General features: G+C 44.1%; 1 protein-coding gene across 1 annotated transcript in view; it reads left to right on the forward strand.

Annotated features, from left to right (window-relative positions):
* The window catches only part of LOC128339414 (calpain-8-like), a 70,994-nt gene that overhangs the window by 20,344 nt on the left and 38,171 nt on the right, over positions 1–12,479 (forward strand). The window contains exons 8-9 of the mRNA XM_053283299.1: positions 3,435–3,509; positions 5,884–6,044. Coding sequence (XP_053139274.1) covers positions 3,435–3,509; positions 5,884–6,044 — 236 coding nt within the window. The remainder of the gene's footprint in view (positions 1–3,434; positions 3,510–5,883; positions 6,045–12,479) is intronic.

Here is a 12,479-nt window from a genome sequence, read left to right on the forward strand (position 1 = left end):
CTTGTAATGTCATATCCATTTTTGATGCTTGCACAGTAACATCTGAAGTGGTAGTTCATTCATCTCTTTATTTGTTACATTCATTTTTCACTTTTCTTATATGAAGTGTGGTCTTCCATCAGCGTTGCGAGTGCTCTAGGGCTGCTGCACTTGTAAAAGGCCACAGCGGAGAGCTGGTCTTGTGGTAGCAAGCATGTCTGGTCCCCTTAGCTAAGCAGGGTCTGCCCTGGTTGCATATGAATGGGAGACTTGATGTGTGAGCACTGTAAGATACTCCCCTCAGGGGATAGAGCCGCTCTGGGAAGAGCAGAAAGTTTCAAGTTACTTCCCTGGCAGCATCTCCAAGATAGGGCTGAGAGAGATTCCTGTCTACAACCTTGGAAAAGCCGCTTCCAGTCTGGGTAGACAATACTGAGCTAGATGGACCTATGGTCTGACTCAGTATATGGCAGCTTCCTATGTTCCTATGTAAGGAGTTCATGGAGAGAGATATCTGGTGTGATCTCACTGTAACCTCACAACAGTCCTGTGAGGTAGGCTGCACTGAGTCATGGTGACTGGCCTAGGATCATTCAGAGTGTTTCATGACTAAGAAGCAATTTTAACTCAAGCTCCAGTCCCCACACAGTAGCTACACACTGGCTGCATGTCCTGCCTCCTCTGTCAGATACACAAATCCCCCAAGTGTGTGTAGCCTTTGCATCTCATTGTGTGGAAGATGCATATATCACTTTTTGGAACATTGCACTGTATGCACTCTTGCATTCTTTCTGGACCTTCCTTATAAATATGAAGCTGACCAACATGACTCCTTTAAAATGAAATAATATCACATGTGGAAATGTTAATAACTCAAATGATGGCTGTTGGGGGAAAGTAATTTTAATTATTAGGTGCCGCCTATTAATTACATGCAGGCATGGCTTAACATGACTTTCTAGCAGAATGCAGTTCATGGTTCAATCTAAGCAGAGATAGATGAGAAAGCAGATCTTTTTATGTGGACTCTTCTCAAGTCAAGTTAAGCACAGTGGAGGGGGGAAAAAAACCTTGATCTAACAGAAAATTAATTATAAACTAAACTCTCTGGCAGATAACAGTCCTAGTTATTTCTCTCTCTCTATAATTCTCTAAGATGTGCCCATGGCTAATCTCATGTGTGGCAGCTCTTGCGAGAGTTTGAGAGGAGGGGGAGAGGAAAGTTACGGCAGCGAACGGGCAGGCTAGGGGACAGGCAGGCAGATGGGCGGGTGGGCCAGGAGAGAAAGCAGTGGTGGTGGTGGTGGTGGGGAGAGAAAGCAGTGGCAGCGGCCAGGGGGAGGGGAGAAGGCGGGGGCAGGGGAAAGAAAGCGGCGAGCCAGGTAGCCGGCTAGAGAGAAAAAACATTGGAGTGGGGAAGAGGGAAGAGGAGGGCTGAGAACGAGGGGCCGAGAACAAGGGAGGGGGGCCGAGAATGAGGAAGAACTAGAGGTGCAGATGCTCTGCACCCAGGCCAGCTAGTTGTTTAAAATCTCCCACTGATAGGCTTTACTTCAGGGCCAAATTGCACAGGGTATTAAGCCCGTCATTAACAGATGGGCTTAAAACAGGAAGTGGACCTGAAATGGTCCTTTTCTATCAAAAAGTAGCCATGGAAGAGAAAGGGGCCGTGAACTGGCTCAGGACCATGGATGGTGTGTGGGTGGGTTTAATACTTTCCCCTAATGTTTTCCTACCAAAAATCACGGCCCACATGAACTGAGGGTGCAACAAATAGCCTTTTTTGGGGTGGCAATTAGACCCTCTGGGAGAGCAATTTTCACATTACACAGGAAAAAATTACACAGGAAAAATTTGTTAAAACCCCTCATCATGAATCTTGGTCTTGAGCCCAGTAAAGCCCCACAGCCAGGCACTTCTGGTCCTCCTACTGTTTTTTAAACCTGTCCATTAATGACAGGCTTAAAGTCACATGCAGTTTGGGCCACAGGAAGATTTCCTAGATTAGTCTGGTTTCTGAGGGCTGCTTCTCCTGATACATTTTGGGTAGGGTACACATAACTAAATACAAATTTATGGCTTCAGCTATGAAGAGTGCACACGTGTGCACATTGTGTCTTTTCCCTTCAAAATACTGGCAAGTTGGGTCTTGCATCTTTCCCGATCACTACCTGTGAAAATTTTGAAAGGAAAAGCCGTGATTCAAGTTCCCCCTTTATTTCTGATGTGACACCCAAGAATAAGGCTAGCTCTATCAAGAGGTGTGGTGAGCTCGTTGCCTAAGCAACAGAACGTTGAGGATGGGGAGCACCTGTTTCCTCCTGCCTGCTGGCCACTTCACCACCCTCATACTAACTGCAGTGCTCCCCTGCTTCTTGCCACCCTTCTCAACCTCTTTATGCTGTGTACAGGCACGCCCTCTCCTCCCCTCTTCTGTTATCTGTGGTGAACTCTGGCTTTCCCCCTCAGCATATGCACAATGCTGAAAAGCAGAAGATGAGAGCAGAACAGTAAGTGTGGAGGTGAGGAGAGCATCTCTGCCTGGGGGGACACTCTAGGCTACTCATCCCCTCTCTTCCACACTTCCTCTTCTGTTCTAGCCTTCTTCTTTTCAGTGTGACACACATCGCGAGGAGGAAGGATGGAGCTGAAGCAACTTTCTATAGAGGAGGAGAGGGAAGGAGTTGCATCCATGGTGGGGCAGGGGGAGTGTTGGTGACGAGGGTTCGGATGAGAAAGGTGGTAGGTAAAGCAGGGGCAGGACAGCATTTGGCACTCTACCTTGAGTGCCCAAAGGTCTTGAAATGCCACTAAGAAGGACATGAAAAGCAGGGTGTTGTCTGGATGCTCCAGGTTTTGTGCTTCAAGGCAGTACCTTTCTAGGCCAGATTTTCCTCACCACTTAGCTATTTCAGTTAAAGAGCAACTATGTGCATGAGCTTTGCTGCCAAATTGCCACACAGCAGCAACTGAAATTCAGGGCGAAAGGGGGAAAAAACCTGATTTAAAGCTGCTGGCTGCAGTGGGTGCCCCAGTGGCACAAAGCAAATCCTTGGAGCTGCAGAGCAGTTGACCAGGGCTACAATCTAAGTACCAAGCTGATCACATAAGAGTACCAATTTTTCCATGAGTGCAGCTGACCTAGACGAACTCCATGTCATGAAGAATGCAATGCTGCATTAAGCTCAGCATGGACAATGAGGATGCTGTTTGTACATTTCTTCATTTTGCAGCTGGGCTGCCTCGTTTTGTTCTTTTACTCAAACTAAGCAAACTGTAGAGCAAACTATACTTTGCTGGTTTGCTTTTCACTTAGAAGTTACAATGGGCAAAAGAGTAAATCTCTGCAGGAACTATTTTTTACTATCTGGTATGTGTTGCTTAAAAAAAAAGTCCTATTTCACATTTTATTTTGTTATGGCAGCTTTAACAGTTACTCTCTTATCTCCCTACAGTGCTCCTGAATGGAATTATATTGACCCCATGCAAAAAAAGGCTCTGGATAAACAAGCAGATGATGGTGAATTCTGGTGAGAGTTTTGGAACTCTACTAATCTTTAGTAGAATGTGGACATTCTAGTAGAGGTGTTTAAAGCAGCAACCTGATGCACACACACATACTGAGCTGTAAGGACTCTTCCATGAGATTTGCCAACTGGATGGTTCATACTTGCACCTGCCTCTCAAAAGATTCATGCCTATAGTCCTTTTTCAAAATGGAAAACAAGTGACTGATACTGGAGACCAGCAAAGTAAAGCCGAGGACTCACTTGCTGAGTACTCACTCAGCTGTGTTCTCATTTTTGCATGGGGCCCATGCAGTTAGAGGTGCCATGCGCTGCCTCTGGCATTGCTGCTGGGCCCTGTGCAAAATGAGTGTGTGCTCAGAGAGCTGTGCAGTGGCACAGGAGGGTCTCTGAGCCATGCAATTACTTTGCATTAGGTCAGGAACTAAAGTAAAGTGTGCTATCAAGTCAGTTTCGACTCCTGGCGCCCACAGAGCCCTGTGGTTTTCTTTGGTAGAATACAGGAGGAGTTTACCATTGCCTCCTCCTGCACAGTATGAGATTATGCCTTTCAGCATCTTCCTGCTGCCTGATATAGGTGTTTCACATACCAGCGGGGATTCGAACTGGCAACCTTCTGCTTGTTGGTCAAGTATTTCCCTGCTGCGCCATTAGGTGGCAGGACAGGAACTGAAGAATAATAATGATCACTGTAGTGTATTGGCCCGTTTGGCTTGCCATGCCAAACCAAGAAGTTCATGAGTTCAGTTATCAGGCCCTGTACTTTCAGTTTCTGGTTCTTGCTATGGGGGATTTGATTCTTTGTATTTGTGTGTTAAAGTGTCAGATGTTTTTGCACCCTCTGTGTGGCTTCCTCCTCATGATACATGATCAGCACAACCTGGCATTTCTGCAAAATCCTTATGCCCTCCAGTCATGCCTTCTGGATTCACACCTCTCCCTGGTTTCTCAGGTTGAGCTGGTGGCCAAGGGTGCTTTCTATCAGCTCCGGCTGATACGCCAGCTGCGCCCGTTTCTCGAGATCAATGACCTCAAAACAGTGGTACATCTGTTGGTAACCTCCAGACTTGACTTTTGTAATGTTGTGGGGCTGCCTTTGTACGTAGTCGGGAAACTTCAGTTGGTTCAGAACGCGGCAGCCAGGTTGGTCTCTGGGTCATCTCGGAGAGACCATGTTACTCCTTTACTGGTGGAGTTACACTGGCTGCCAATAGGTTTCTGGACAAAATACAAAGTGCTAGTTATAACTTACAAAGCCCTAAATGGCTTAGGCCCTGGGTACCTAAGAGAGCGTCTTCTTCGTTATGAGCCCCACCGCCCATTGAGGTCATCTGAGGAGGTCCGTCTCGAGTTACTGCCAACTCGTTTGGTGGCTACACAGAGACGGGCCTTCTCGGTTGCTGCCCCAAGATTGTGGAATGCGCTCCATGCTGAGATACGATCCTCCCCATCTCTGGCAATTTTCAAAAAAGACCTGAAAACCCTTCTTTTCACCCAAGCTTTCTCAGCTTCCTAAATTGTGGGGTTTTTAATTTCTGGTTTATTTTAAAATTCAAAACCCGATTTCAGAGTTTTTAATCACTGTAATTATTTAATTGTTGTTTTAAAATGTTTTTAAATTGTTAATTGTTATATTGTTTTTTAATTTGTTTTAGCTCTTTACTGTTTTAGTGGTGTGTTTTAATTGTAAACCGCCCTGAGCCATTTTGGAAGGGCGGTATACAAATCAAATAAATAAATAATAAATAAATTAAAATAAAATATGCCCCGTATGTTCATCTTACTGAGTTGTCACTGCATACAAGCTGGGCACAATACCATCTCTTTATGCTTTCTGTAAAGAACTGAAAATTGTGTTGATCACCTGAGGATATGGGACTAATTGAAGAGGGCTGGGTGGCCAATTTGTGCTATTTTTAAAAAACCTTTTCTCATTTTGATGTATCAGTTGTGATTTTTTTGCTCTTATGGTTTCTGCTTTGTGATGTCTTAATGTGGTTTTATGATATTTAACTGGGTTTACTGTGTGAACCATCTTGAGGTAACTGATGAAAGGTGGTATGTTAAACTGAAATGATAGATAGATAGTCTGAGAAGCAATTCTCAGTGTCAGTGTAGTCGGGGAAATGTGTAAGAATCTAATCTAGTGTGAGCTAAGGATAGCATGATTGTATTCAGGGATACTGATCACTGAGAACATTGGGTCTTAAATATTGATGGGGATTCCTAAATGTTTCAAAACGTTGTGAAGCTGAACACCAAGAAATTCCCTTGTACTCTTGCTGTCTGCTGCCTCAAAAGAACATAAATCACTGGCAAGTAGGTATGGCCATCTTCCAGATTTACTAAGTAGCTTTGTATACTCTTATGGTGGCAGGATGTCCTTCTCGGATTTTCAGAGGAAGTTTACAAGACTTGAGATCTGCAACTTGACTCCTGACACCTTGTCAAGCAATGAGATTCATAAATGGGGAATGACTTTGTTCAGTGGAAACTGGCGGCGTGGATCTACAGCTGGTGGCTGCCAAAATTATCCAGGTAAAGTTTCTATTGAGAAAGTGAACCACTAACCATAGTTACTGCAAACATAAATTGCTTTTGTAATGCTGGATGGCATGCAGATGGTTTCAGAAGTCTCTCTGTATAAGTCCTCCTGGCAACTGCAGTCAGCAAATTGTCTTCTCCAAGTGCCTTCGCTACAGGCGATAAGAATAGGGTAGAAGTGGGTGAATGGGAGAAAACAGCTGGGAAGAAGCAGGGCCTTTACTGCTGTTGCCCCAACCTTTGGAATGCCCTCTTAGATGAGGTACTGAAGTGCCCCTCTCTGTGGGGAGGTTGCAAATGTTTTTTATTCCAGAGGGCATTCAACTAGACATCCGCTGTTGAGTTATGGTCTCTCTCTATTAAGTTATCTGTTATTACAGATCTGCATTAAAACTGATTGATGAATTTTTATTGTTTATTTAATTAAAAAAAATAGTATGGTGAGTTGTCTTGAGCTGAGGATAGGTGGTATTTTTTTTAAAGCTAAGGATGCCTATAGATGTATAGAATTTCAGCTGTGAGCCTGTGTTGTGAAAGTGCATTCACTGCATTTCTGACACATACTTCCTTCTCAACTTCAGGCACAGGGGAAGTCAATTATTCTGGTTTGGAGCAGGAGCAGGATTTGCACAGTGCTGATTGGCCAGCCGCTGTATCAATCTTGAGTCAACTTCCCCTTCTTTTTGGAGGAGTGCTGTGCATGCCACTAATTGACTGGCCCTTGTGGCAGTCATGCTACCGCATATGTCAGCAGTTTTCAAAACGTTAAAAAAAAGTTTAATATAAAGCACTGAACAAGTGTTTGGGCAGATAAATATAAGAACAGCCCTGCTGGATCAGGCCATGGCCTATCTAGCCCAGCATCCTGTTTCCCACCCTGGCCCACCAGATGCCTCTGGAAAAGCCCACATCCAGGGAGGAGAGCTGATTTTGTGTTAGCAAGCATGAATCGTCCCCTTTGCTAAGCAGGGTCACCCAGTAGCTTAGGGAGGTTGGTGGCAGCCCGTGTGCAGCCGCTGCCATGGCCCCCAGCCTCACTCCCCACACCTGATGTCAGACGCAGGGGCCCAGCTAGCCACACCCCTGCGTCTGACATCAGATGCGGTGGTGTGGTCTCCCTCCCAAATGGGGCCACATGGCCCCATTTGGAAGGGAGATCAGCCTGTGCTGTGTAGGGCAGTGAGGGCCGATCTCTCTCCTAAATGGGGCCGCGCGGCCCCGTTTGGGAGGGAGATTGATTGGCCCCACTGCATTGGCAGTGAGACTAGGAGTGGCTCTCCCTGTCTTTAAGGCAGGGAGAGTCACTACAACTACACTGCCAAAGCAGTGTGGGCTGATCTCAGTTCCAAACAGTGCCTCACGGCCCCGTTTGGGACTGAAATAACACCCCCTGATTCTGACATCACATGCAGGGGGCATGTCTGGGGCTGCTCTCATGGCCCCCAATTGGTGGCGGCCCAGGTTCTTTGAACCTGTTTGCCCAATGGTGGCTCCGCCCCTGGGGTCCCCCTGGTTGCATTTGAATGGGAAACCACATGTGAGCACTGTAAGATATTCCCCATAGGGGATGGAGCCACTCTGAGAAGAGCACTTGCTTGCATGCAGAAGGTTCCAAGTTCCCTCCCTGGTAACTCTAGGATAGGGCTTAGAGAGATTCATGCCTGCAACCTTGGAGAAACCACTGCCAGACTGTGTAGACATAGGAACATAGGAACATAGGAAACTGCCATATACTGAGGCAGACCATTGGTCTATCTTGCTCAGTATTGTCTACACAGACTGGCAGCGGCTTCTCCAAGCTTGCAGGCAGGAGTCTCTCTCAGCCCTATCTTGGAGAAGCCAGGGAGGTAACTTGAAACCTTCTGCTCTTCCCAGAGCGGTTTCATCCCCTGAGGGGAATATCTTGCAGTGCTCACACATCAAGTCTTCCATTCATATGCAACCAGGGCAGACCCTGCTTAGCTATGGGGACAAGTCATGCTTGCTACCACAAGACCAGCTCTTCTCTCCAGACAATACTGAGCTAGATGGGTCTCTGATCTGGCTTGGTAGAAGGCAGCATCCTATGTACCTAGGGAATGAAGGCATGCTGGCATGTAGAGGCTTACTGCCTCTGAACCTGGAGGTGATCATATATAGGGATAAAAAACAGTAGTCATTGATAGACTTGGCTTCCATGAATTTCTCTCCTTTAAAGCCATCCAAGCTGGCCGCCACACCACCCGTGGCAACAAATTCCGTAGACTAATTATGTGCGGTGTGAAGAAGTACTTCCTTTTGTCTGTCCTAAATTTTGTGCCAGTCAGTTTCATGGGATGAGCTCTGGTTCTAACGGTGTTAGAGTGCAGGGAAAACATATCTCTATCTGCTCTCTCCACACCATGTATAATTGTATAAACCTCTATCACGTCTTCCCTTCATTTCCTTTTTCTAAACTAAAATGCCCCAAATGTTGTAGCCTTATCTCATAAGGATGGTGCTGTATTCTCTGATCATGTTGGTTGTCCTCCTCTGCACCGTTTGCATTTCTATAATATTCTTTTTGAGATGTGGCAACCAGAAGGGCACACAGGGGCTGACATCCAAGAAATGGAATATTTGTGGAACAAGTACATGTGTGCTAGCGCAAGATGATAGCTTAGTTGTGCTAAAAAAAAAGGTGGGGATTTACAAAACTGTGCTCTGGTGTAATAGTGCTAAGATACTCTTGCACAAAAGTTCCCATTAAAACAAATCAGTTAAAACAGTTAACAGCAGTTAAACAACTGTTGCACAACATCAAGCATTCTTGCGGTAGAGCAACAGTTTCACGCTAGCCCAATGTCCTCCCACAAGTGCTTAGTTGCTCAGCTGCCAGCCAGTATCCCAAATATGGTGGCACCATAGGTTTGTATAATAGCATTATAATATTAGTAGTTTTGATTTTGATCCCCTTCAAAAAGGAATTTGCCTTTTACACAGCTGCCGCACAGTGTGTTGACATTTCCATTGTGCTATCCACCTCACTACTTAACTGATTTCTAGATCATTTATGACTTTAGAAGCATGCAGGTGCTTAGAATAAAAGCTCAAACCTAAAACACAGCCTGCCTGAAGATGGGGGTGGGTGGGGGCGGAGTAGCAGGGAAGCACAACTATCAAGTTTTGATCTGGAAGCTGGCAAATGTGTCAATAATGAGTGAAGGCAGAGAAAACAGATCTTGCCCCACGGCAAATGCCCCTTTGCAGTATGTCTGAATGCAGCCCGTGTTCCAGTTTAGAAGTAGGCCAAGTAAGTGGAGTCTGATAATCTTCTCACAGGACTCTATTCATTCTGAGCCAAGCTGAACCAAGAAATCTTATAGGCAACAATTGCTGAAGATGTTCTGCTTGGGCATATATTGTGACATTATTTTTATGTCAACTTCCGAAAAGAGGTGAATTAATTCACTGGTCTTGTATTTATCTGGCTTGCAAGAAATAAGGCCCTGGGCACTTTCCAGGCTAGCTGCTCAACAGCAGCAAAATGCCTCCGTTCAGGCAAGTCACATTCTGGGAGAGACTGCAGGGGGAGCAGTCTTGTGGAAACTAACAACCTGGGGGAAAAGCAACTTTTAAACACCGAATATTCTATATCACAGCGATTAAATTCGAAACAAGACGTTGGAAATGTGAATGGCACCCTGCTGTTCGCATAGGGACAGCAGTGTCACAACACAGGAAGTGCGGAAGCACACTTCTGAGATACGATGTTACCCCATTGCAGGGTCTAATCCGGAAAGCGCCCTGGTGCATTCAATGAGACTCTGATTGCAGCCATAATTGTGTGTATGATTAGATAGTGGTAGCCATGATGGTGGTATTAGGTTCAAGACTGAAATAGAGTTATGGCAACCTTGTATGTTCCAGAATACTGAAGGTTTCATACTTTATGCCTGAAGGTGTAAATATTCAAATGTAAATTTGTTTTGTTCTCATATTGCCATTTTCATTCCTTTTTATCTTTATTTTTATATATCAATGCTCCTTTTAAAATTTTTTATTTATACATGTAATTCTGTTTTCAGTATGGTATAACTGTGCTGAAAAGTACCAAACCAAAATATATACATTACAATTGCATATATTAACAGTCTAGCAAAGCAGTTTTATTTTAATTTGTCTAACACTAAATGAGTTTGTAAATCTACTGCTATTTGTGGCTAAAGCTTGAATATGTAATTAAAATGAATAGTAATATGGTGTGTGTTAATTAAGTATTTTAAAAATGTTTTCAATGGGAAATTAGCTTTTCTGTGGTAAAATTAAAACTTGATTTCACTTGTAAAAGTCATGCCGTGGTAAATTCCATGCTGTGGTAATACTTTTTAAAATGACTGTAATTATGTAACTCTGGAAGACTTTATAGCATCTAATCCTTCTATAATCATAAAAGCGTGCAGCCTCGGATATTTGAATCAATTGTTGCCACAGTTCACGAACCATTGGGTTTGATCCTAAGATTCGATTCCTTGAGGAAAGACATATTTTGGAGGAAGAGAATGTTGGGGTCCAAACCACTATTTACATAGAAGTAATGTCAAATTTTGCTGTGGGGCATGGCTAAGGAATGTCTTTATGACAGTTGTTGGGTGAGATCGAGGGCACAAATAGCGAACAAAGTTGCTTCTGCTAAAGTTCCTTTTAACCAGCAAATAGACAACTTCTTCAGTTAATAAAGGCATTATTGCTTTCATCAAGGACATATTTTTCTCATGGCTATGTTTAGATTGTGAACCCTTTTGGGACAGGGAATCATGATCATCTTATTCCATTTTCTATGTAAACCATTTTGAGAACTTCTTTGTTGTTGAAAAGCAGTGTATAAATATTCTTAATAATAATAACTGCACATGTCATTACATTGATCCATGAAGGGATGGGAAATGGTCCTTTTATCTTAAAAAAATTAGCCATGAGGGCCCCCCTGGTCTGGCCCAGAAATGTGGTATGTGACATAGAGGGGGTGAGGAGGACTTCCCTCTTGTGCTATATCCCCACCATAAATCAGCAGTTTCCCCCTAAAACAGTGACTGGCAGCAAATCATTGCTTTGAGGGCAAATTGCTAATTTGGTTGGTGGGGCAGGACGTGGATTTTCAGGATGAAAATAGTACAAGAGTAAAGTATTAACTTCCTCCTCCTCATGCACCACATCCCAGGCTGGATTGGGGCCCCACAACTAATATTTAAAGACAAAAGGCTCACTTCTGCATTTAACCCATCTTGTAGTGACAGATTTAATTCCACATGCAGTTTGGCCCTCATTGATATCAATATCATAGGGCCTATATAGTTATGGACACAGCGAGCTTTATACATAAGGAAGTAAGAAATAAGGCTGCCTTAATAAATGGAGAGAATGTTTCAGGCTACTTTTGATACTTTTGATAAGAGATAGAGCATACATTCTTCAGCATTTTGTTCTAACGAAAATTTCCCCCTACCGTTACTTGGAGGTTCAGCTGTATTCTGACTTGAGTTACCTAGTAGTCTAATTGTGTTACATTTTCTTCATGCTTTTGTTTCTGCCAAGCTTCTCATTTTTGCATGTGCTTGATTTTGGAAATCAATGCATTTTTTGTTCCCTGTATCCCTCACTTTGTGAAGGGTGTCTAGTTTTGCAGAATGCTATTATGTTGCATGGTATAAACCAGCTCCCTAGGATAGCCCACAGACATTTAGGAAGCTAGTAAGCACCAGCAGCAGCTGCTGCTAGTACTACTACTATTACATCTTTATAAAGGTAAAAGGTAAAGTGTGCCGTAGCATCAGTGTCGACTCCTGGCGACCACACAGCTCTGTGGTTTTTCTTTGGTAGAATACAGGAGCGGTTTACCATTGCCACCTCCTGCACAGTATGAGATGATGCATTTCAGCATTTTCCTATATCACTGCTGCCCAATATAGGTGTTTCCCATAGTCTGGGAAACATAGCAGCAGGGATTTGAACTGGGAACCTCATGCTTGCTAGGCAAGTCATTTCCTGCTGGGCCATTAGGTGGTTCATTTTTTATAGAAGTAGTATAAATAGCAGCAGCATGCTAGAAGTGATATAAAGAAAAGAGATAAAATTATTCCTGCCTAGAGAGTTTACAGTCTATCACATATATCCCAGGATTCCAGAACTAAGCTGTGAATCCAGTTCCTAATATTCCACCCTACTTCTCCAATTCCACCCTACTTCTCTGTTATATTATAGAGTGAACAAGAGAGAGAACCCTGGATGGGCTATGTAGAAACAGGGAGCATATTTAGCTCCTACAGCTATGATGTTCCTGAGCACACCCCTTTCCTTTCTCCTGTGTAGGTGAATGGTTGCCAGTCACTTCTGTGGGGAAAGGGAATGTGTAACTCTTGGAGACACTGCTGCAGCCTATGACACTGGGGACCCTGGCTCTCACTGGAAGAG

The sequence above is a fragment of the Hemicordylus capensis genome, chromosome 1, assembly GCF_027244095.1.
Source record: "Hemicordylus capensis ecotype Gifberg chromosome 1, rHemCap1.1.pri, whole genome shotgun sequence".
NCBI lineage: Eukaryota > Metazoa > Chordata > Lepidosauria > Squamata > Cordylidae > Hemicordylus > Hemicordylus capensis.